We start from the raw sequence: 26,044 nt of genomic DNA on the forward strand, positions 1-26,044 counted from the left end.
AAGCAGCCCAGGGAACAGAAGAGAGGCAAAGAAACAACCAGCCATCCCACGGAGAGATTGCAGGAAACCGTGTCCTGTCAGCCAAGAGTCAACCAAGGCTCTGGAATCCAAGGCCATCACGTGCCTGCTCACAGGCCCCCACACGCTGTCGCCCTCATCAAACCCTTTGCAGAGCCATCTCAATCAATTCTCTTCAACTAATCCTCGGCTGAGATGGGCAGATTGGCATGCCCGTCTCCGTCTCCCTGCCCAGCGGTCCCTTCGCAAGGGAGTCGTGTCCAGCTGCGTCTGATTGCCAACTGAGAGCAAAGAGGATGCCCGAGGCGTCGCTCCCTGGAACTTCCTCTGCTTCCAAACACACGTTAAGATCATGATTCTTGGAAAGGCCAACATAGCTGCCAAAGGAGGAAAAAAGCCCCGACTCACCGTGTTGGCAGTGAGGGTGGCAGGTGGACGTTGATGATGATAGATGCCTTTATATCCCCCGGGATGGAGCGGTGGCCTCTGGTCCTGGTTATGCGATTGCTTCACTGTACCTCCCAGTTTGGTCTCCTCATACAGACTGTGACGACGTTGTACTGTGGGCCTGATCCACAGGCAGACAGGCTCCAATAAAAGCCCACAGTGTCGGGAGAGGAAATATCCAAGGACTTTGTATGCAGCGATTATGAGATAAACCCCAGTACTTAGAGTGTTGGGCGGGTGGGATGGCTACTCACGGGTGACTCATACAGACACGCTTCGGCGATATTATCACCTGCGCATGGATTTCAGACTAAGTAGGAATGTTGAAGACTGCTGTCACGGATCAAAATAGAATCTGATAGTTTGGATTTTCCTGGGATGAGAGAGAATGCGAAATTATAGGCATAGCTCCCCCTCCAAGACACACACTGTGCCGCATTGGACATTTAAAAATTATTTTCACCGGGCGGTGGTGGCGCACGCCTTTAATCCCAGCACTTGGGAGGCAGAGGCAGGCGGATCGCTGTGAGTTCGGGGCCAGCCTGGTCTACAAAGCGAGTCCAGGACAGTCAAGGCTACACAGAGAGACCCTGTCTTGAAAAAAACAAAACAAAACAAAAACAAAAATAAAAATAAAAATTATTTTCATTTATTCTTTGAATATTTCACACATGTATACAATGAGTCTTGGTCGCCCCATCCATCCCTCACTCTCTCTCAACTCCCCCCTCACCCCAGTGTTCTCTTTACATCTCCTTTTTGTAATATTTACTTACGTATTTAATCCACCGAGGCCAGTTAGTGCTGCCCAAATGCACAAAGACATGGAATCATCCACTGGGGCACAGAGAACCTACCAGTGGCCACACCCCTCCCCCAGCATCATCGACTCGGGAGCCCCTCCTGGTGTGAGCTTTTTAACAGCTCCTCAGCGAGGATGGGCACAGTCACGGGACTCTGCCCACAGAGTGATTTACAGTAGCCCCGAGTTTGAGTTCGTTGTCACAGACCCGTCTCAGTCGGGTATAGGTCCTTGGGAACGGAAGTTCTCGAAGTGTCAGTACCCAAATATTCGGCGAAGTGACAAACAGACCGGCCACAAGAGAGTTTAGATCTGAATGTATTGTGCCAACAAGCAATCTAGATTTAATACACATTTTTTGAAACAGAGAATACTTTGTGGTTACATTTTCTTTTTTTTTTTTTTCCCATGGAGTAGAGTCAAGGGAGTCAGTGAAGCAATCAGGCACACACAGTACAAAGTACAGAATGCAAAGTAAGAACATTGTCACCATTCTTAAGGCATTAGCTTGGTATCAGTAAGCATGCGCCCTCTTTATAAAGGGTCAATGTTCTCTCATTATGTCAAACATCTGTGAGCCAAGACAGTTTTTTCATAATTCTTCTTTTTATCTGAGCGCCACTACCTGGAGCTTTCTTAAACACTTTATTTGTAAGTCATAATATAAATTACCAACTGATGATTAATTCTTAGCCATGTTTCTTTTTGGTTTTTCGAAACAGGGTCTCTCTGTGTAGCCCTGGCTGTCCTGGACTCACTTTGTAGACCAGGCTGGCCTCAAACTCACAGCCATCCGCCTGCCTCTGCCTCCCAAGTGCTGGGATTACAGGCGTGTGCCGCCACCACCCGGCTAGCCATGTTTCTTTTAACAAGTGGAGCAGAGCTTGGTGGTGAACTCCGGGCCTGAATGGTCCTTGGCTGCAGTCCCATGTTAGGGAGTTTCACGGAAACGGTCGTCATGGTTGAAAAGTTCTGATGTGAGAGTAGGTTAGGAGAAAAAAGAAAGACAGAATATGCCAACACAGTGAGTAAAAAAAGAAGGCCACAATCAGTTACTCCTGGCACGAACATCAGACCCATTCCAGGAGGCTCTCCCTGAGCAGGGGTCATCGCCTCGGGCTGTGCAGTAGTAACATTTGTCACACAGACTCCCCTGGAGGGGTTGCGACAGTTTATTTTTTTTAATTGTAGCTCATAAATTTTTTGCTTGGCTGCGAAATAGACATGAAGAATAGCTTGAGGATACAAGGAAGACAAGACAAAAGGAAAAACACAACACCAGCCAGGACTCCAATAGAAATTAGCCAATGCAGCCAATTGCCAGGATTTTAGTTGGCAAGTCCCACTCCTAATGATTTAGTTAGGGCTCTTATTTTAAGAAAATCTGGGGCTGGAAAGATGGCTCAGTGGTTAAGAGCACCCTCTGCTCTTCCAGAGGTCCTGAGTTCAATTCCCAGCAACCACATGGTGGTTCACAACCATTTATGATATGATCTGATGATAAAAGTACTCATATATAATAAATAATTTAAAAAAAAAGAAAAAGAAAATCCATGTGAGCATGGCTGATGGTAGTGATCTGTGTTGGAAGAGTTTTCTATATCCTGAGTAAGAGCCTTATTCTTTCAAATTCCTAATAAATGATTCGTAGTAAAATTCTAATTAATAGTTTTATTATGAGGAAGAGGTGTAACACACATGTTTAAAACTTGCATGGCTTCGGGTAGATAACCGAGCCTTGATATTTTTTTACTTCCTCCCCAATTGCCAGAACCACGTCCTCCGGAGCATTAATTTTTGTTTCTGGCTTTTAAATCTATAATTTGTTGTTCAGCAAGGGCCTGGGAAATATTTCTGTTTAAGTTATTGACAACATGAGCAGTTTGTACTTCTGAAACCAATGCAGCAGTTGCCATTGCAAAGGTTGTGAGGATGGCTGCCCTGGCACTAATTCCTAAAATAAGAACAACAGCAAATCTCTTGGGCCCAGTGAGTTAACTGACCCTTTCTAAAGTTTGTAGAGCCTCATTATCAAGCCATGGATCCTCTTTAAGGTCCGTTGGCCGCACAACATATTTTGGTCTTTTTAAAAGCAACGTGACAGAATGAGATATGTTTAAAGAAAGATCTACACAATTAGTGAGAATACATTCAGAACATCGTATATGGAAGGATTTTTCTACATTAATGATATGCAAATTCTGAGACTGTCCTATCAAAACACCATATGGATACCCAACACAAGCTCTAATAGCGACAGGCGTAGCATGCGTCTGCCTAGGTTTTCTTTTGTTGTTGTGTTTGTTTGTTTGTTTGTTTGTTTGTTTGTTTTTTCAAGACAGGGTTTCTCTGTGTAGCCCTGACTGTCCTAGACTCGCTTTGTAGACCAGGCTGGCCTCGAACTCACAGCGATCACCTGCCTCTGCCTCCTGAGTGCTTGGGATTCTTAGTAGAAGCATGTTAGTTGTTGCGAACAGCCTAAATAACCCAGGGAATAAGCAAATCCCTTTATCTGTAGAATTAGCTAACACAAACAGGCTCTATCCAGCCTGTAGAGTTCCACCTTTTTATAGGCTCAAGTGGAGGAACATAGTTAAGTATAAGATTATACAAGCGAGCTGATGGTGACAGTCAAGATCAGGAGACACAATAGAATAATAAACAATTTTTATATCTGAATTAATAGGAACATGAGTAGATATTCCAGCATAATCATAACCACAGTGTAACGACAAAGGACTAGAATCCTGCTTTGGCAGAGAAAACCAAGCTCTGCCCTCGATATATTCTTGTACACAACTTTTTAATGGCGTTGGGAAAGGAGGTACAGAGTAACATACATACATACATACATACATACATACATACATACATATATAAACTGTTTATATATACACAATTATACAATTGTAATAGCCTTAAGTCACAAGCCACATGAGCCGTTTTCTTATCCTCCCAGAAGTGGGCGATAAAGTCACAGGGCGTGGTGAACGATCTGGAGCATCAGCTAGGAAAGCACGATAGCTGATAGGGAGGCATCCTGCCGGGGCGTAGCCTAATAGAGCTACTCAGATAGGGGCCGTGTCTGACATTCCTTCATAGGTAGTTACAGAAGACGTCAGCTTTGAGCCCAGATCTAAAGGTCCTCCCAAGATCTGAGTATCATGAGTCGTGACTCGAATGTGTGATTCCTCCCCGCAAAACCCACGGCATGAAACACAGGGGGCTGAGGAACGTTAAGCCCAATACAATTCTCCTGAAACACATGCTACCTGCAGAGCAAGAACAGCAAGCATTGCTAAGAATAGACTCCCTGGTGTACGGGGTTTCCCCAGGGCAGCGGAGGTCTGTAGGGCACGAGTTGTGAGAGCCTGGATCTGACCCCAAGTCGGAGGCTGTTCTTTGCTGCCCTGTGAGATCCGAGACTGGCTGAGACTGAGGATCTTCACCTGTAATATTGTCTGAAGTTCTTTCTTCCTCTCTCTGTCTCTCTCTGTCTCTGTCTCTCTCTGTCTCTGTCTCTCTGTCTCTCTGTCTCTGTCTCTGTCTCTCTGTCTCTCTCTGTCTCTCTCTCTCTCTGTCTCTCTCTGTCTCTGTCTCTGTGTCTCTGTGTCTCTGTGTCTCTCTGTCTCTCTGTCTCTCTCTCTCTCTCTCTCTCTTTCCTCTCTCCTGGACAAAGGCCTTTTGATTGAAAGGTTGGACCAGCCAGACTGGGATCCAGATGGGTGACTCTGCATTCTGTGGAAACACATAAGCGTATCCTCGTCCCCAAGATGACTAAGACATCCAGCCCTTTCCAGGTGGATTACTGTGAGTTTGAGACCAGCCTGGTCTACAAAATGAGTCCAGACAGCCAAGGATACGCAGAGAGACCCTGGCTCGAAAAACAAAACAAAAAAGATCTTTTCATATTACCATAGACGTAGCAGTAGATTGGAGAGGCGCCCAGTGCCTTTGCATGGGAGTCAGACCTTTATCACCCATATTAAGATGATTAACAGTAAATAAGGCATGGTTTAGTAATTGTTGTGGGGAATAGCAGTGACCATTTCCCTTGAGTCTTTGAAGCTGTTTTTTATATTCTGATGAGTCCTTTCGATAATTGCCTGACCTCGCGGATTATAGGGAATACCTGTTGTATGTTCAATTTCCCATTGTACACAGAACACAGAAAAGGCTTGTGAGGTAGAAACTGGGCCACTGTCAGTTTTTATTCTTTTTGGCAGTCCCAGAGTAGAAAAACAAGTTGAAGGACGTGGAATCCTTTACAGCTTCACCACTTCTAGCTGTAGCCACCATTGCATGTGAGTAAGTGTCCACTGTCACGTGTACATAAGCCAGTCTCCCAAGTTCAGGGATATGGGTGACATCCATCTGCCAGAGGACGTGAGCCTTTAATCCCCTAGGGTTAACTCCCATCTTTAGTGGATGATAAACATTAGGGCACTGTCCACAGTTTTTCCCAATTTGTCTAGCTTGCTCCCTGGTGATAGTAAACATTCTTTTTAAATCTAAAGTATTTTGATGATGTAAAGCGTGACTATCAATAGCCTGTTCTAACAATCCTGCAGTAATACACTCTTTCTTAAAGATTTATTAATTACGTATCCGGTGCTCTGCCTGCATGTACACCTGCCCGCCAGAAGAGGGCGCCAGATCTCACTATAGATGGTTGTGAGCCACCATGTGGTTGCTGGGAACTGAACTCAGGACCTTTGGAAGAGCAGACAGTGTTCTTAACCTCTGAGCCGTCTCTCCAGTTCTTTAGTGAGCATATCTGCCTTACAATTGCCTAAAGATAGTGGTCCTGGTAGCTTAGTATGTCCCCTAATGTGTCCAATGCGTATCTTTTTTTTTTTTTTTTTTTTTTTTTTTTTTTTTTGATCGTTCCTGTAACAACTTTTGTAATTTCTATAACAGCAGAGTGGTTCTTGAGTTTCCAGACAATAAGGCAGTTTCAGCGTCTGGAAAAAGACGAGCTATGTATTTTGAATCTGTATAAAGGTTAAATGTTTCGTGTAAATTTTCTAGAGCAGTGGTGACTGCAATGATCTCTGCTTGTTGGGCAGAAATCTGTTGTGACCTTTTTATAATTGAGGCCAGGGGTCTGTCTCTAACATGTATTGCTATAGGGACCCTTTGTTATTTTTTTGAAGGAAAAATAATGCCTGTCTCTTCCACAGATTTTACTATAAGATTCTGAGGTATATGAAACTTTATTTGACCCATATAATATGATCGAGCAATTCACCAATTGTCACATGTTTGTAAAAGAGTATCCAACTGTTCTTTATTATAAGGAACGATTATTTCTTGCATTTCTTTTTCAAATAACTCTCGAGATCTTAATCTTCCTTTCATAATTAACTGGCTACTACGGATAGGAAGAAACCATTTTTACTTGTGTATGAGGCAAATAAATCCACTCTAAAATCCCATCCTGCCAGAGGCAGGCAGTAGACATATAGCTAGTTTTTAATATGAGAGAACAAGGTTTAGTAGAATTAATTTGTTGCACTCTGGCATCCTGCATCCCTTGTTCTATTAGTTCTAGCTGTTGCGAGGCTTCTTGAGTTAACCGCCTGGGCGATCTTGGGTCTGGATCTTCCTTTCAGAGCTTTAAACAAATGATGCAATTGTCCAGTAGTAATTCTTAAATAGAGTCTAATTTAATTTATACTTCTCAATAGTTTTTTAAACTCATTAAGCATTTTTAATTTATCAGTCCTAAATTGTAAGTTTTGTGGCATAATAAAGTTGTTACAGATAGTTTTATCCAAGTAACTAATTGGTCTGTTATGTTGTGTTTTGTCAGGGGCATTAACCAATCCACAATGAGTTAAAGACTCAATCATATCTTTAAGGATGAATTCAGTCAATTTTTTTTGTCTTTTCTGATACAAGGATATCATCCATATGATGCAAAATAAAAACCTTCCCATATTTACAACTAACAGATTTTAATGCTTGATCCACAAATTTCTGACAAAGAGTGGGACTATTTTTCACTCCCTGAAGCAAGACTTTCCACTGATACCTTTGATAAGGTCTCTGAAAGTTGATGGAAGGTATGCTAAATGCAAATTTATGAATCTTCAGGATGTAATTTAATAGTGAAAAAAACAACCTTTCAGATCTAAAACAAAAATATAATGACCTTTGGGAATAGCTACGGGAGAAGGGAGGCAAGTTGTTTTGATAATATGTCTGACCCCTCAGGAAGAGGGAGCATCCTATCTAGTGTCTCTTCTAGTCTAACTATAAAGTCCTCATTTGGCTCTTCTTGCTTTTGTATTAACAGATCCCTAATATTCACCCACAAGGAAAATGCGTGTGCCAGTCTCTGACTTGGACCATGAGCTTCATAGAATCTTCTCATTTCTTTTCCTACTGTTTTCCAGTTTTCTAAAGACAGGCTTCCTTCCTCTGGAAACCAGGGACACACATTTAACGGAAAAAAAAAAAAAAAGAATCATAAAATTTTGTGCCAAACCCTTTTTTTGAGGTTTTAACACCTCTGCCTTCTAACATATGACTGAATACTGCCAGGAACGTAGCCCTGTTCTTGGACTGTAAATGCCCCATGATTCTTCCCTACTCACCTTCTTAGCCCAGCCTTTCCTTTGCCGAGGAGTCTGCAGCACTCTGGTGAGGCCCTATCTTTGTGTTCAAAAAAAAAAAAAAAAAACTTATATAAGAAAGAGGAGAGATAGCTTACCTTACTTTGAGCTCCACCTTGGGCGCCACCTGTCACGGACCGTCTTAGTCGGGTATGGGTCGTGGGGAATGGGAGTTCTCCAAGCATCGGTGCACAAAGATTCGGCGAAGTGAGAAACAGACCAACCCAGGGGAGAGTTTAGATCTGAGTATATTTTTCAAGCCAGCAATATAGATTTTTATACACATTTTTTTGAAACAGGGAATATACTTTGTGGTTACATTTTTTCCCCCCATGGAGTAGATTCAAGGGAGTCAGTGAAGCAATCAGACATACACAGTACAAAGTACGAAATACAAATTAATAGTGTTGTCATCATCCTTAAATCATTAACTTGGTATAAGTATGCACATGTCCTCTTTATCAAAGGTCAATGATCTCTCGTTGTGCCAAACATCTGTGTGTGCCAAGACAGTTTTTTTCTCAGTTCTTTTTTATCTGAGCACCACTATCTGGAACTTTCTTAAACCCTTTATTTGTAAGTCATACTATAAATTACTAACTGATGATTAATTCTTAGCCATGTTTCTTTTAACAAGTTGAACAGAACTTGATGGTGAACTCCAAGCCTGAATGGTCCTTGGCTACAGTCCCGTGTAAGGGAATTTCACAAAAATGGTCCTCACGTTTGAAGACTTCTGATAGGACAGTAAGGTGAGGGGGAAAAAAGACAAAATATGCCAATGCAATGAGGTTTTTTGTTTGTTTGTTTGTTTGTTTGTTTTTTGTTTTTTTTTAAGGCCACAATCAGCTACTCCTGGCAGGAACATCAGACCCATTCCAGGAGGCTCTCCCTGGGCAAGGGCCGTCGCCTCGGGCTGTGCATTAACATTTGTCACACAGAAACCACTGGAGGGGTCATTACAGTTCATCATGTATGTAGCAAGCAAAATGAAAAGAACCCAAAGCAAGCAGCAAGTAAACAAGAGATTACGAAATCAGATGCAACATTCCACTGAAATGACCTGAGGAGTGCGCCCAGCTGAAGTGGAGGATGGCTTCCCCTGAGGTAAAGCCTCCATACTTTCATTCCTAGCACATGCGTTGAAACTTTTTTTGAAATTATTATTTCCTCATTTTAAGAATATGGGTGTTTCGTCTGCATGTGTCTGTGCACAGCATGTATGTAATACCCACAGAGGCCAGAAGAGGGCATCAGAGCCCTGAAACTGTAGTTACAGAAAGTTGTGAGCTACCTGCACCCCTCCCCCAACCACAGCCAATTTTTTTTTTTAATACGGTAGGATGAACAAATAGTGACGTAACTTAAAGTGCTTTGCCTTCTTGGTGTTCTCAAGGGTTCAGGGTCTTAAAAATTCTCTAATTGCTTGCTGATGTCTGTTGTCCTTGTCACAGTATGCTGGGTCATCCTGTGTCAGGACAAGGAGACTCAGAGAAAACTTGAAATAAACACATTTTAATCTGAGACAAGGGTCAACAGCACATGAACAAATAACCTGCACTCCTTCCTTCCTTCCTTCCTTCCTTCCTTCCTCTTTTTCTTTCTTCTTTCTTTTTTTGAGACAGGGTCTCTCTGTGTAGCCTTGGCTGTCCTGGACTCGCTTTGCAGACCAGGCTGGCCTCGAACTCACAGAGATCCACCTGCCTCTGCCTCCCGAGGGCTGGGATTACAGGCGTGGGCCACTGTGCCTGGCACACAAGTAACATTCTTCATACTGCATTTGGCCCTTATATTTTTTCACGTATAGTTATTTTATTATTGTACCGTGTGGCCCTGTAGCACAGTTGCCACCATGTCCGCTGAAATATAATTATAAAAGTCAGAACAAAACAAAGGCCACCCAAAAAGATAGAGACACAGCTCTGGTGGGAGAAACAACGCTGTAAACAAACACAGAGAGGGTGGATGGCAACACCCCACAGCGGCTAGGTTAGCAGGCTCCTCTGCTCTCCACACGGACATTTTCCACTATAGAGACCAAAATACCTGCCTGCGTATCATCCTGGAACCAGTCTGGACACTTGAGTCCCTTGCTGGTGCCACTTCCAGCAGCCTGGAGGGTTAGAGCGGGCAACTCCAAAAGAGGATATATATTCTAGGAGTCAGCATCCAATATATGGTATATTTTCTCTCATAGCCAGGATCCATGGGTCCAGGTATCAAGCGGTCTAAAATGGAATAGTTCTACATACTAACATCCTTAGTAGGACCACTGGGACATGTTTTGCTTCCTATTACTGAGGCCTTAAGTTCCGCTGGCCTCGAGTTTTGGTTGGTTTAGGTTGGGAAGCTTTGGTCTCAGAGGAGAGAGCACCCCTGACAGGAGCCATTACAAACACCCCAGCGACCTGGAGGCTCAGGCATCCCCCTGGCTGCTTTAGGCTTCTGGTGCCGTCACGCCAATGAGCTAAGGAAGGAATAAACAGTGTTAGGAGGGGCGATTGATCCAGATTAACAAGGGGAAATCAAATTGCTTCTCCACAATGGAGGCAGGAGAGATTGTGTCTGGAGTCAGGAGATCCTTTAGGACGTCTCTTGATGCTGCCATATCCTGTGGTTAAAGTCAATGGGAAACTGCAACAACCCAGTCCATTCAGGATTCCAGGCCCTCACATCTGTCCTTACGGAAAAGCTCTTACCCAAGCACTCAGCCATCACCCACAGAGCGGAAAGAAAATTAGCATAAAATCCACTCTGTGGAACTGAACAAATATGGACATATATTTCACGTTCATTGGAGCCAAGTAATATGCAGCTCGTGCTGTGCCATGGAGTTAAATGCTATTTAGTATAAATATGGAACAAGAGATGAGGATCTGGGGAAGTGGCTGAGCAGTTGGGAATGCTCACTGGTCTTGCAGACGACCTGGGTTCAACACCCAGCACCCATGGAGCAGCTCACAACTTCCTGTAACTCCAACTCCAGGTAATCCAACGCCTTGTTCTGGCTCTGTGAGCTCCTGCATACATGTGTTCTATACATGTACACTCAGGAATACACACACACACACAATCCTACACACACACACAATCCTACACACACACACAATCCTACACACACACAAACAAACACATACCCACACATGGCTATACACACATAGGCACTGACACATACACCCACATGCGAACACATACAATAAAATAGGTTTTTTTTTTAATTAAAGCAAATAGTAAATAAATGAAATGTGAATCACTGTAGGGGGCAGGGAAAGAGGAAAGAGAGAAAAGATTTTTAAAAAGAAAAGAAAGAGGTGAGAGAGTGTTGTGAAACTGGAGGGGAAAAAAGCAAGGGGCGAAATATCTAATTTTTTAACTAGGAAAAAAAACACAAACAAAACTGGATAAATGGAGGAAAAACCAAACACATTTAATAAAAAGCAATGAACATAAAAATACAGTTTAAAAAGAAAGTGAAAAGGAGAAAAGGAGAGTGATGAGGATAAAAGAAAGACAGAGAGTTCCGGGCAGCGTGCTGTGTCGGAGGCTGTGTCTGCAGAGTTGAGTTTAAATATAAGATAGAAAACGGTAGGTAGAGCTTATACCCATAGGAGAAATAGCTAAAGAAAAACAAGCTCGTGTGGGAATTAAGCTACAAAGATGCAGCCAAGTCACCATATCCAGCTGAACTATAGAGTTCAGGCAAACCGGGGTGAACTGTCCCAGGTGGAAGCACTTTTGTGGGTGGGAGCTACAAGACCCGGAAAGAGATGGGCTGACTAAATGCAGCCACAGGCAGGTGAGACACACATGGGTATGGATAGAGCAGAGGAGGCTGTGGAGAGAGAGAGAGAGAGAGAGAGAGAGAGAGAGAGAGAGAGAGAGAGAGAGAGAGAGGGAGAGGGAGAGGGAGAGGGAGAGGGAGAGGGAGAGGGAGAGGGAGAGGGAGAGAGAGAGAGAGTGAACTGTGGTGTGAGACCAGGAGGTATTCGTGCTAGAAGATGGCGGCCCGCTCTCCTCCACAGTTGCCCAGCCAAACCACACTGGACTGTGGGGAGTGAGGCCTGGAACACGGCATAGCATCCCGACGGTTCAACAGAAGCCAGCTCAGGCAGAAGGGCCTCCCGCAATCCTCAGAGCATCCACCACAGAAGCACTGTGTGCCACAAGAGTGACTCCCCAACACCGGAGCTGAGGCTGGAGCTTGCAGCCAGGGCGCTTGGAGCAGAGAATTCCTGCAGGAAGCAAACTGCAGCCAGAGAGTCCGTCCATTGGGAAGGAAACGCTGGTTTCTGTGATGCTGACCAGCGGCTGTTGGTCCAGCGGTGGGTGGAGTCGGCTGAGAAGATGACCTAAGGCGAGGGAGACGTGACATCATCCCAGTAAGGAAAAAGGGCTGAGGGCACGGCCCCTTCGCTTTCGTGTTACAGCTATTTATTTATTTATTATTTACATTTTGTATGTTTGTTACCCCAGAGGCCAGCTAGCTAAGAGCCTTTGCGTTTACTTATTCTACTGTTGCCTGCCAAGGCCACAGTACTGCGTTGCAGGGTTAGAGATAATATGAAAGGGAAGATTTAAAAAGAAAAAAAACATAGTCATGAAAGACTTCTCAAGCAAAGCAGAAGTTGAAATACAACAGCCTAACTACTAAAATACAAAACATGTAAGTAATAAATAAACGTGTGAGTATCTCTTTTAATTGTCTCTTATATAAATCTCAATTTAATTTTTGGTAGGTTGTGTGCGGTTAGGAATTTATCCATGTCTTTTAGATTTTTTTCAGCTTTTTCAAAATGGAGGGGTTTTGTTTTGGTTTTGTTTTTAAAGTGTTTCCTAATAACCTTCTAGATTTCATCGCAACCCGTTGCAATGCTTCCTTATTCATATCTGTAAACAGAGCACACAAAAGAGTGTGCTTGCTTTTAAATTACACTCTCCCTGGCGGCGACACCTTGCCAAGCCATCATGAAAGAGGATGCACTCAGTCCTGGTGCGACTTTATGTGCAGGGAGGGGTAGGCGGGGAAGGACTCCCCTTTTCTGAGGGGGAGGGGAGGGAGAGAGGGAAAGAGGGACCGGGTGGGGCCAGGAGGAGAGGAGAGAGGGGCCTATGATTGGGATGTAAAATAAATAAATAAATAAATAAATATTTTTTGGTTTTTCGAGACAGTCTCTCTCTGTGTTAGCCTTGGCTGTCCTGGACTCCCTTTGTAGACCAGGCTAGCCTCGAACTCGCAGCGATCCTCCTGCCTCTGCCTCCCAAGTGCTGGGATTAAAGGTGTGCGCCGCCAGGCCCGGCAAATAAATAAATTTTTAGTTAAGTTTTTAAAAAGACCCATCCAAACATTATAGGCTCTTGCTGTTGCTCTTGGTTGCCTCCTAGAGGTTGGTGGAAGTGCCATCTTCTGAAGACACCATGGACTTCAGACACAGGTTCCAGAAAATCCAATTGGGTCGGACCTGGATGTCCCTGGCCCCCCCGGGGGGGGGTGGGCTTTCACAGTTCTGCTGTGGGAATTTTTCTAGAATAAGCACTCTGATGTCAATGAGAGTGGAGGAGAGGAGACATCACCAGTGGACCGCAGCCAGGAGAGCTCCTGACAGACCTCAGTCCACTTCTATTCTCACTTCACACTCTAAAACCCACGAGGAGGGGAGGCCGGCAAGTGAGATTTACACAGGTCGGCCTGGCAGTCAGCAAGATGTTAAGGTCAACGACCCATCCTTTCAGGCGTCTCTGCAGCTCCTTCCGGTGCAGGCAATGGCAGAACTTCTGGACAAGGAAGGTCTGTCTCTTGCCGTTGCTTGGCCGGTGTTGTTTTTAAAAGTTCTGGCCATTCTGTCACCTCAGGCTGAAGTTTGAGGGTAGTGCTGTGTGTCAAGTCCCAACTTAACTCTCTGTGCCTGTCTTGGTGTGGTGAGGAAAACACCACGACCAAAAAGGAAGTTGGGGAGAAAAGCCTTTATTTGCCTTACACTTCCATCAGAGAAAGTCAGGACAGGAAGTCAAGCCGAGAGGGAATCTGGAGGCAGGGGCTGTTACAGAAGCCGCGAAGGAGTGCTGCTTACTAGCTTGCTCATCATGGCTTGCTTGCTCAGCCTGCTCTCTTAGAGGATGGAAGACCACCAGCCCACTCACCACGGGCCGGGCCCTCACCCTATTGATTGCTAATTGAGAAAGCGCCTTACAGGTGGATCTCATCTCATTTCCTCAACTGAGTCGGCTCCTTCCTCTCTGATGACTCTGGTGTGGGTCAAGTTGACCCACAAAACCAGCCAGTACAGTGCCGATGATGGGGCAAGCTTTCGCCCACCTGCACCGTCAAGCCTGGACGACACCATGGAACACGCCCAGTAGCTTCCCCAGAGGACGCGATCCTGCCCACGCCACCTGCCTATGCCTCCAACTGCCAGTGCCATAGGGCACAGAGGCGGCTGTAAAAACACCTACTCTTGTCCCCCTGCCCCCCAGCAGCATCCACCTGCCACTGAGGGAAATGCCAGGCCCACCCCTCATCCTAGACAATGGCAGCTATGTTATTGGGCCACGGCATACCAATCCTGTTGCCGACCTTTCCATGTTTCCTGTGTCTCTGGGCAGCTATAGAATGAAGCCTCTGCTTTCCCTCCTTCTTCTGAAGAATCACACAGCTTGGCACTGTTTTCGGTTTGGCTTCCTGGTTTTGGTGCACTACCCTTCAGCTCTTCTGTGTTTTCAGCTGATCTACCACGCCTTGTGGACTTCCAAAGCCCCTTCTCTTGTCTCCCTTTGGAATGGAGTCTACAGCTTTCTTATCCTGACAGGTCTTCAACTGACCACACAAAAACACTTCTCCTTCCTGTAAGTTACTCTCCTCCCTGTAAGTTACTCTCCTCCCTGTAAGTTACTCTCCTCCCTGTAAGTTACTCTCCTCCCTGTAAGTTACTCTCCTCCCTGTAAGTTACTCTCCTCCCTGTAAATTACTCTTCTCCCTGTAAGTTACTCTCCTCCCTGTAAGTTACTCTTCTCCCTGTAAGTTACTCTCTTCCCTGTAAGTTACTCTCCTCCCTGTAAGTTACTCTCCTCCCTGTAAGTTACTCTCCTTCCTGTAAGTTATCTGTATTGGTTTGTCACCTTGGAGTCAGAATCTCACATTTATAGCATGGACTGGCCTAGAACTCACAATATAGCACAGACTAGCCTTCCACTTGTGCCAATCACCACGCACCAGATGCCCAAGTGATGGAATTGCAGGAACGAGCCCGAGCCAGGCCAAAAGACTTGAACATTCTAAACCTCAGTCTTTTTACCTGTAAGACGTCCATGAATACAATTTCTCTTCCCGTGTGGGTTTCTGAGGACTAAGAGAGGAGATGCTGTGCTGTCTTTCCAATGAAATCCACATGCAGTTCTTGCACAATTAACAATGTATTTAATTATTGTGTTCAGGCGCTAGGGAAAGGTTTCCCCCGTATCCCTCCTTTGAAGAACCTGTCTTCAGGAAGATGGACCCAGATTCTCATCCACTTTTCATGTTGTCCTTTATCCCTAGGCCCATTAGCCCTGCCCTCTTTTGGGGCATGTTCACTGCCTCCACCCCCACAGAGTTCTGGCTCAGCGAGGCAGAAAGCTCATGGTGAATTTTCGTGGGATTGAGACTAAGCCGACATACTGTGGGGACACATCTATGTCTTGGGGCGCCTGTGGGGACTTGAATCTAAAGTTCTGCATGATGGTTGTGATGAAGATGAAGAGTTCCATCTTAGCCAGGTTTTCTCCGAAACAGTATCTCTTTCCTGGAGATGGGAGGGGGAAGTGGAAGATGGACATGAAATCAATTCTCCTGTTGTTTCACCCTATGCCAGGCCCAGCGCTGCATTCCCCAAGAGAGAGGAGCTTTCAGCGCTATAGTCTGAATGACCTCTCCGGGCCTCCATTTCCCTTGCATGTCAGGTGAGGGGACCCATGGCAGGCTGGCACAACAGGAAGTCTACATGCCCCCTCCAATAAACAGACCCTCAAATGCGGCTGCTCTGCTATTGCCTCCAGAGAGTAGAAAGACTTGTCTGTGTGACCCGAGAAAGAACTCAGACTCAGCCTGCACCTCAAATTTTCCCACCTTTCCTTTAGCCCAACTCCACTTCTTTGGCTGGAAGGTCGAAGGGGGAGAAAGTTACAAGCCTACTCTCCAGAGAGGAGAACCAGGAAGTGGTACCCCTGTGAGTGTGAGCAGCGGCCTCTTACCAACAGAAAAGGGCACAAACGCAACGTTCTTCTTAAACTTCCCCTTGTCATCCAGGAAGTGCTGGGGGTTAAAGTCATTGGGGTTGGAGAAGAATTGGGGATCTTTCAGCACAGAGCTCAGTATAGGCAATACATCAGTGCCCTGAAAGAGAGGAACAGTGGGGGCTGGTAAGGCAGGATGAGAGATGGGCATCCTCAGAGCTCACAAAGTCGGAAGGAAGAGGGGAAAGGAGAGATGGAGTGTGCTGAGGGAGAAGCATTGAGGAATGTGGGGATAGCATCCCTGGGACAGGTTCTCTTGGAGAAGTGGTGCTTCCTGATTTCTGGGGGGGGGGGGAGGATGTTATTTGAGAGACACACAGTCTGTGTTGTGTCTCTTGGAGCAGAGTATTGGGGAATGAGGGAGCTCATGCCTGTCGATTCAGGAGGTTGTGGGACCGGGAAGTTCACACTCCCTGAGGCAGAGGGTTTGGGGTTTGTGTGCTGAGCTCAGCACGCTGTTTGGAAGGCATGAGGCTCTTCGACGTAAGTTTAAAAGTTCTAGGGGAAATAGACTCATGGCCCTTAGATTAGGAGGTTGCTAAACATGGTGTTGATCCCTGAAAAATAGGGAGACCCAGGGTTCTGGAGACTCTGAGAAGGACAGTTTAAAGGGCATGATGATGGAGCAAGTGTTGGATTGAGAAGGAAAGATGGCAGAGAAAACTCTGAGCAGGGATGGGCTGCTGGGACCCGAGGAGTGGACTGAAAGCTCTTTCAGGCTGGGCGGGGCAGCACCTTGGGGATGAGGAAGTCCCGAAACTTGACGTCCTTGATGGTGCTATGAGCCACACCAAGAGGAATTATGTCTCCAAATCTCTGGATCTCATGGATCACAGCCTCAGTGTAGGGCATCTCCATCCGGTCCTCGTACTTGGGTGGCCGGTCCCTGCCAATCACCCGGTCAATCTCCTCGTACATCTTGGCTAAGAAGAGAAGGTGTGTTTATATGTCTAGAAAGGGAAGATGGGTTGATTATGCAAACATACGGTGATGTGGAACCACAGGGGACATATTGTAGACCTTTCTCAGTAGACATTGGCCATACATGGTGCTGGGATACGGTCCCCTTAACCATGGGTCAGAATCTCATTGCAAACGAGACTTACAGAATGGCCCAAAAAGAACAGGCAAGGGACCTTGTATGGTTGAGAGGTGCAGTTTACAAATCAGTTCAGGCCTTCCCAATGGTTAACAGCTGGTGAGACTCAGGTTGAGATGAGTGATTTGCAGGGATAGATTAGCACCCCCGGGACTCCCACCAACACTGAGTTCCAGAAACACCCTTCTCTAAACAAGGCAACCGGTCACATCCATCCCAACATGCTGGAACAATCACCATAGCAACACTGTTGAACATATCCCAGAACTAGAGCCAGTGGACCAACCCAGCCTGAACAGGTAGGCCTTAGGTGCATACTGAAAAGGGCTATTTGTATCTTTGAGTGAACTGTTGGGGAAAACAACCCACTCGCCATCTTATGCCTGCATGGGATTGGACATGCCTATGATTAAAACTACATGAATTGTGGGGAAACGACCTGCTCAGTTAACAAAGGCTTACATACCTCAAACCTGTCTATCAAAACACAAAACCACCCCCACCCTGACCCTAGCAACAAACTTTTCCTCTTCCTGGACCCACAAAAGGAAGCCCTGGCCGGGCATGGTGGCCCACGCCTGTAATCCCAGTGCTCAGGAGGCAGAGGCAGGTGCATCGCTGTGAGTTAGAGGCCAGCCTGGTCTACAAAATGAGTCCAGGACAGCCAAGGCTACACAGAGAGACCCTGTCTCAAAAAAGAAAGAAAGAAAGGAAGAAAGAAAGAAAGAAAGAAAGAAAGAAAGAAAGAAAGAAAGAAAGAAAATTAAGCCCTGGACAGCAGCCTGGGCCCCTCTGCAATTCCGGCTTTTCCTCGGCAGTGCAGCTACTCCTTACTTTCCCCTTGACTCGGAAAAATCCCTCATGGCTTTGCCGCTTGTTGCACTTCTTCAGAATGCACATCTTCCTGGAAGAAGATGATAAAACCTGGACAAGCCTGTCCGATGGTGACCAGGGCTCCCAGTTGGTGCCTATCAGATCAGCTTTCCTCCCGTCTCAGCCTATCAGGGACTATCTGAGGACCGAGAGATCTAGAAGAGTTGGGATTTAGGGTATCCAATTTCCGGTATTTGTGGGGGCGTCTATGGCCTCCACTTCCCTGCCCCCCTGTAGCCTTACCTGCAATGTCGGGGTTCTTCATGAGCAGCAGGAAGGCAAAGCGCATGGTGGTGCTGACAGTCTCTGTGCCCGCGAAGAAAAGGTTCAGTGTGGTCATCAAGAGATTCTTCATGTGAAACTCAGATTTGGGGTTCTGCTTCTCCTACAAGGAGGGAGGGCGTTGTGCTCAGTCCATTTCCCACTAGTCGGGGCACCACTTGGAGTTTCCCTTGGATTCACTTATCTTGAGTTCAGATCGAAAGTGGAAAGAGAGAGAGAGAGAGCCTTGATCAACCTGGCTCTCCCCAGGTGCTGGCTTTTTTACAAAACAACCTTTTCCTTGGTTTTTCCCTGGGAAAAATCTCTGTCCTTTTGCTACCCACTTGGTTGAAATTTTATTAAAATTGTAGCGATGTCTTAAAAAAAAGAAGAAGAGGAGGAGGAGGATAAGGAGGAGGTAAGAAAGGGGAGAGAAAGAGAGAGATGAAGGAGTAATGAAAGTTAGAAGCGGGTTCTGGGAGCTAGAGATTCAGAATTTGGAGTGACAGCATCCTATTCCTTCTCAATCTGAAGGTACCCCTGGAGGAAATTCCTCTCCTACATGCGCTCATGGGTGGGCACGCGCATACGCATGTGCTAGCATACGCACTGACTTATGGGTCCGTGTGTACATGTGTGCACCCATGCCCATGAGCACCCATGAGGCAGCCAGAGGCGAGCATTGCATATCTTTTACCAATCTCTGCCTTACTCCTTTGAGACAGAGTCTGGCATTGAGCCTCGCTGACTGTCCAGCAAGCGCCTGGGATCTGCACGGCTCTGTCCTCCGATGCTGAGGTCACAGGCATCCACGGCCACGCATGGCTTTTCAGACGGATTCCGGTAACTCTAAGTCAGGTCCCCCCACACACCTGTGCAACAAGCGCTCTCTGCCTGACACCAGGCAAGCAGCCTATCCGCCCTGGGTTGCGCTTTCCTAATTCTAGACCTAGGGCCGGAATGGAATGCGCTCTCAAGCCGAGTGGTTCTAGATGGGTGAATACTGCTGAACACTGAACGCAATCCATGCCTGGTACCTGGTGGCGCTGTGGGAACTGTTAGCATCCATGTTTACACACACTTGTCCCCTACATAAGGGCTCAGGAGATGGGAGAATGGCGTTCATTGTGATGGGACAGCTGGGGGCTCTTGGCTCTCCCTACCCCCCCCCATCCCAGGCTTTGAACCATCCACCACAGTGAGCGGGAGCACCTCCTGCATGCGGATGAGGAAGGAGTCGATGAAGTCCCGGGGGGAATTGGGATCCAGGGTGCACTGGTTCTGTGCCACTTTCCTGGCTACAAAGTCCTCCAGCCCTTGCATCTCCTTATAGGCCTGTTGCTGTGATCCCGGCAAGTGCTTCATCACGGAATAGAACATCTCGAAGAGCTGGGGTAGGGAGAGAGAAAATGGTAGAAGGACAACTGTCAGTGTCAGGACCCAAATGGAAGGGGACCCGAGAAGCAGCAGAGAAGACTTCAGAGCCTTGGTCTGGTTTCCAGGTATTTAGCTGCTGGCTGAAGGGAACACAATTATGTTTCCATGTGGGTAAGATGGAGTGGGACGTGCCTGCAGAATCAGATATTAGGGTAAGGATTGATAATGGCAGACATCTAAGTATGTGCGTATGCAAATGCTGTGTCATTGCTGGGTGGTCTGTTGTGCCTAACCATGCAGGTAACTCGAGGCAGTCAGAAAGGCACAGATTTCCAGAAAAACTGTTTTGTGTTTGAGTCGTGGGTTGCTGCAAAGTGTTTAGGCGTTAGGTGAGGCTGATGCCGAGGGTCACAGTGGAGAAAACTTGGGTCCAAGTGTTTGGGTGCTCACGTGCATAGATAGTCTGGAGTGCTCCTGTGAGGTTTAGTGGTCCTGACTGGAGAACGCTTCTGTGGGTGCGTGTGACAAGCCACCCAGGTCCTTATGAGTAGCTTCAGTACCTGTTCAGGGTTTCACTCATTTATGTGGACTGAATAGGAACACGTGTATGCCTTTTTAATACTTATTTTGTCTTTAATTATGTGTATGTGTCTCTGCGTGTGTGTGTGTGTGTGTGTGTGTGTGTGTGTGTGTGTGTGTATGGATGTGTCTGTGTGTCTGTGTCCATACATGATTGCAGGTGCCAAAGGTGTTGGATCCCCTTCGAGCTAGGGTCACAGGCAGTTATGAGCCACTAACAGTGGGTGCTTGGTTATTAAACTAGGTGTTAGATTTCAAACCTGGCACAAAAGGCCAACTGAGGTGCCTGTTTAACATATGAAATCAGACGCTGGCTGCCAAGCTACCCCTGTGACCCTCAGGCCCTACCTGTTACCGGGTCGTCCTGGATGACACACTGCACCCCCCACCCTAAACTTCTCCACCCTAGGGGCTGGGCTGCCCTTCCCCCAGCTGCCATTCCCTATATAATCCAACCATTTTGGTTACCCGATTTTGGAGGGCCTCCTGGCTGCTGCACCTGGTTCCCCTATCTCCCCTCTCCCTTCCCCAACCACTCCCCTCACATGACTCAGTGCCATGTCCACTCTGGACTCTCCCGGATGTCCTTGCCTCTGGCTCTGCTTTCCCACATATCTACAATAAACTTTCTCCTCCACATACCTAGGAGCAGTCATGTTCCTTTCCTTTTTTATTTATTTATTTGTTTGTGGGTTTTTTCCTGTTTGTTTTTGTTTTGTTTCGTTTTTGTTGTTTTTGGTTTTGGGTTTTGGGGTTTTTGGTTTGGTTTGGTTTTTTGTTTTTTGTTTTTTTTTTTTTTTTTTTTTTTTTTTTTTTTTTTTTTTTTGGTTGGTTGCTTTTTTTCCCATTCACTTAGGCCCACAGCAAGAGCAGTACAGGCCTTTAACCACCAAACAATCTCCCCCAACCCTTGTCTGGGTATTCCAATGGGCCAGTTTAGGACGCGGATGGAGGACATACAGTTGTGGTGGGTTGGATTATACAGATTCAGATGTTCGTGTATGTAGGAGGGACCTGAAGCAGCCACTTTTCTACAGGTGGATTTGTCCAAAAGGGCTTTAGTAGTGGCAACTGTCAGAGGTTAAGGTAAGTTGGGAGGGGACACCTGCCCAGAGAGGGAGGCTGAGCGGAGGGGCTGTGCCTGGTTGCACACTCTGACTTGGTTGGCATCTGTTGAAATACCCAGTCGCCACGAGTTAGCCGTAGTACCTTTCTCAGGGTTTGATGCCGTTGTATAGTTGCCCAAGACGGGGAGCGTATTTAAACAGACCACGTGTAGAGACGTGTGGCAGTTCGAGGCACTGGTGGCCGCAGCAGGGTGGTGGGAGGCTGTGGCAGGGGATCAGGCTGGGGCTTGAACCGGTTACCTGTCCAGTCGAGGTAGCCGTGAACTGGAAACTCCGCATCATCATGCCCAACAGCGACAGGAATTCCTTGTTGTCGTACTCGAAGCGGTCCCCAAACACGATAGAGCTGATGACATTGGAGACTGTTCTGCTCATGTAGAAGGTGGGGTCTATGCAAGCACCTAGGAGGCGGGCCAGAGTTAAAAGGGAAGAGGACTGCAGAAGCAAGACTCCGCTGGGGTTTGCGATGGCAGTGTGAGCAGCAGAGGGGGTCACGTGGCTTTCCCGAAGTCCCCGCTGCCGCTCTTCACACAAAACCCCCTCAGAACCTGTGGCTTCTCTTATCCATCCCATGTGGCTTCTCTTATCCATCCGCGGCCCCACCCTCACCGTCGGTGTCCCGAAAGGCCTGTATGAGAAAGCTGGTCTCCTCTCTGATGCGCTCCTCGATGCCGCGCTTGCCAAAGCCGAAGTCCCGAAGTGTGCTGATGGAGAAGCGCCTGAGTTGCTTGGCCCGCTCCCCGGAGCTGAACACCACACCTGGGGAGCCAAACACAAGCCCAGGGAGAGGTTTAGAGCGACACATTTGGGCGATAGAGCTCTGACGGGATCCTGGAGAGTGTGGGGCTGGGCAAAGGGCTGGACCGGGAAAGGTGGGTAGAGGGACAAGCAAGAGCTCCAGGGAGCTGGGGGACTTGAGCAGGATCCAAAGTCAAAATCCTAGGATACAGCTAAAGAGAAGAAACGGGGGCTTGAGAGACAGTCCAGCAGTTACGAGCAGTGGCTCTTCTCTCTAAATGAACAGGGTTTCGGCCCATAGCAGTCTATAATTCCAGTTCCAGGAAATCAGATGCCCACTTCTGGCCTCTATGGGCACCAGGAAGGTACATGGTGCAAAGGCATCATGCAGGTAAAACAAATACACACAAAAAAACTAAAATAAAAATAATAATTAAGGGCTGGAGAGATGGCTCAGAGGTTAAGAGCACTGCCCGCTCTTCCAAAGGTCCTGAGTTCAATTCCCAGCAACCACATGGTGGCTCACAACCATCTATAATGAGATCTGGTGCCCTCTTCTGGCCTGTTCCTCACATGCAGACTGAATACTGTGTAAATAATAAATAAATAAATCTTTTTTAAAAATTAATAATAATTAAATGTTTCTTTAAAAGGAGAGAGGTTGTGGTAAGGCAGACAGCAATATAGAGAAAACCCAAGGGGGAAGGAAGGGCGCAAGGGTCACAAGACACAAGAGTTGGAGGCCTGGAGTGGATTTAGAAATCATGACTAACAAGAAGAACATTATGATAGGCAGATTTGGGCCCAGGGGTCCCGCTCAAACTATGGCACCAGCCAAGGATAATACAGACCATCAACCTCAAACCCCTATCCAGATCTAGCCAATGGACAGGACATTCTCCACAGTTGAGTGGAGAGTGGGGTCTGACTTTCACAGGAACTCTGGTGCCCCATATTTGACCACATCCCCTGGATGGGGAGGCCTGGTGGCACTCAGAGGAAGGATAGCAGGTTACCAAGGAGAGACTTGATACCCTATGAGCATATACAGGGGGAGGAGGTCCCCCTCAGTCACAATCAGGGGGGAGGGGAGTAAGGGGAAACTGGGAGGGAGGAAGGAATGGGAGAATACAAGGGATGGGATAACCATTGAGATATAATAAGAATAAATTAATAAAATAAAATTTAAAAATTTAAAAAAAAAACAGAAATCATGTGGCTAGATGGTGGGGGGAAGGGCCCCTTCTGTCAGAGGTCTAGGGAAAGGGAAAGGGCAGAAGAGGGAGGGAGGGAGGGAACGGGAAGATGCAAGCTAGGGGATAACATTCTGGATGTAATCTGAATAAATTATAATGAATTAAAACTTTTTAAAAAATCTTCTACCTAATATATTTTCTCCTTCCTTCAATCTTTCTTTGCTTCCTCCTATCTTCACTCCATTTTATCTCTCTCCTTTCTTCCCCTCTGTCTCTGTCTCTCTGTTTTCCCTTTCTCTCTCTTCCTTTATTCCACTCTTGATCTCTCTTCTCTGTATGCTGCTGACTACCCACCTCTCTTCTTTTATTTCTCTCTTTAGCTGTCACCTAAATAGCACATTGTGTGTGCACTCAGACAGCTGTAATCGGTTCAGATGGAACCGTACATAAACAGTCCACAATGTACACATATATAGAAATATCACATATAAGTTCACTGGTATACATAAAATTGATATTTTAATAAACAAGTCAGAACTTTTTTTAAAAAAGGAAAATTATGACTGGGGCTGGGAAGATAGCTTGGTGGACAAGAGCACTGGTTGCTCTTCCAGAGAACCTGCACCCACAAAGTTCAATTCCCGGCACCCACATGGCAGCTCAGAACTGTCTGTAGGCCCAGTTCTAGGGGATCCAATGCCCTCACACAGATAAATGCAGGCAAAACACCAATGCACATAAAATAAATTTAAATTCAATTCAATTAATAACTGGTTCTCAACTGAGCTAGATAAAGAGAGATATAGGCAGAGTCCAGAGGGAATGCCATGGGTCTCTGACACAGAAAGCACACAAGATTTTCACAGAGGAAGAAAAAAAAAAAAGAGGGAGGACTCACTGGAGAGCATGTGGGCTTAATGAAAAGATTCCTTCTTAGATGAAATCAGAATAGGGTTGGGGGGGGCAGGTTGTGAAACAGGATCTCAACAGACATTAGGAATTCGGTTGATATCCCTGCCTGGGAAACAGAAAAAGCAATGCATCCGGGAGGAGTGGAGGAGCAGAGGATTTGGTTGGAATATAATATGTGAGGGAAGAATAAATAAAAAGAAACAAGGGGAAAAAAAAGAGTTGGCATAGTCTGGAATGACTCAACCGTCGAGAGTGTACACTGCTGTTGCTAAGGACAGAGCTCAGTTCCCAGCTCCACAGCTGCCTGTAACTCTGACTTTACGTGATCTGATGCCCTCTTCTGGCCTTTATAGGCACCGATACACGTGTTGCACGCAAGCAGGCACACACTCCTGCTCGCAGAAGAGAGAGGGCATGTGTGTGTGTGTTTAAAAAAGTCGCATGGTGGCGCATGACTTTGATTCCAGCACTTGGGAGGCAGAGGCAACTATATTTCTGTGGTTTGAGGGCAGTGTGGTCTACAAAGTGAGCCCAGAATAGCCAGGTCTGTTACACAGAGAAACCCTGACATAAAAATCCAAGAGGAAGAAGAAGAAGAAGAAGAAGAAGAAGAAGAAGGAGGAGGAGGAGGAGGAGGAGGAGGAGGAGGAGGAGGAGAAGCTTGTAAAATCAGGGAAGGGCTACCCAGCAAGAGAAAGAAAGACCAGGGAGACAGATAGAGAGAAACAGAGATGCAGAGGGAAAGGACGTAGGAATTCTAAAACAATCCAGAAAAAGCCACAGAGCACATTAACATCGACCGTCGACCAAGCAAGTGGATCAAAGACCACAGAAAAGCCTTTGAGTGGGCAAGTGAGTCAGGAGAAACTATGGAACCTGCCACCACACATCTGTCTGGCCTTAATCCCCCCACATGCTGTCATCCTCACCATAGCCTTTGAAGAACCAATCTAGGAAAGCTTGCTGTCCCCGGCCACTGAACTCCTCAGCCTGATCAATCAGAGCCTCCTTCACTGCGTCATATCCCCACAGCACCACAGCAGGTCGCGGTCCCAGGTGGATGGTGAACACAGGACCGTACTGCTCCTTGATCTGAGTGGGTGACGCAAGGAGTTAGCGATGCAATAGGATCTGGCTGTCCAACCTCTAAGCGCACTCCTCCCCCCAACACCGCGCATGCGCGCACACCCCCATGGCTGCATCCTGACCTAAGTCAGTCTTCTGCCTCAGAATCTGAGCCACACCAGGCAGGCTCCACATCCAAACCCACCAAGTCTTTCTATCCGGGACTACCTTTAAAAGGGAGTCATAAAACTTCTCTGTGTCCAGTTCCAGAAAGTTCCCAAGGAAGGGCAATGGGGTGGGCCCTGGAGGCATCTTCCCCAACAGTCTCTTCTGCGTCCACACAGATATTAGGAACAGGACACTGAGGCAGGCCAGCGCAGCCACCAGCAGCATCCCTGAGGCCAGCATGGTGGCAGTGGGAGGGACCGGTGTGGTGATCACTGGGAAAGTGTGCCTTTATACTCTAGGCTGGAAGGGTGGCTCTGGCTTGTTTAATAATTAACTCATTTTCCCACCCAACTGTTGCTCTGCCTCACCACTGCCTTGGCTATGATGCCGGGCCCACAAGGAAGAAGAGGGGTCACCTCTGGGCTGGTTTTCAGACAGTGGATTCCAGGACAGAAGGAAGTGTGCCAAGTGTGCCAGGGTTGCACCATGAGAGTATG

General features: G+C 46.7%; 1 protein-coding gene across 1 annotated transcript; it reads right to left on the reverse strand.

Annotated features, from left to right (window-relative positions):
* Window positions 1–15,425: 15,425 nt before the first annotated feature.
* LOC127203117 (cytochrome P450 2A8-like) lies at window positions 15,426–25,814 on the reverse strand. The gene is made up of 9 exons (XM_051161919.1): window positions 25,608–25,814; window positions 25,244–25,406; window positions 22,078–22,227; window positions 21,709–21,869; window positions 19,598–19,774; window positions 18,368–18,509; window positions 16,888–17,075; window positions 16,111–16,252; window positions 15,426–15,662 (listed from the first exon to the last, which is right to left on the reverse strand). Exons 1-9 carry the CDS (start codon window positions 25,785–25,787, stop codon window positions 15,481–15,483), a joined length of 1,485 nt encoding a protein of 494 aa, XP_051017876.1. The 5' UTR covers window positions 25,788–25,814; the 3' UTR covers window positions 15,426–15,480.
* Window positions 25,815–26,044: the final 230 nt, after the last annotated feature.

This window comes from Acomys russatus, chromosome 19 (assembly GCF_903995435.1).
Source record: "Acomys russatus chromosome 19, mAcoRus1.1, whole genome shotgun sequence".
Lineage (NCBI taxonomy): Eukaryota > Metazoa > Chordata > Mammalia > Rodentia > Muridae > Acomys > Acomys russatus.

Bases quoted from the DNA above. Each gene is read 5' to 3' on its own strand.
- LOC127203117 (XM_051161919.1), bottom strand. From the start codon at position 25,787: ATGCTGGCCTCAGGGATGCTGCTGGTGGCTGCGCTGGCCTGCCTCAGT. The intron at 25,407-25,607 runs GTAGTCCCGGAT...TCACCCACTCAG, and splicing joins TTTATGACTCCCTTTTAAAG to ATCAAGGAGCAGTACGGTCC. The intron at 17,076-18,367 runs GTAAGGCTACAG...TTCTCTTCTTAG, and splicing joins GAAGAACCCCGACATTGCAG to CCAAGATGTACGAGGAGATT.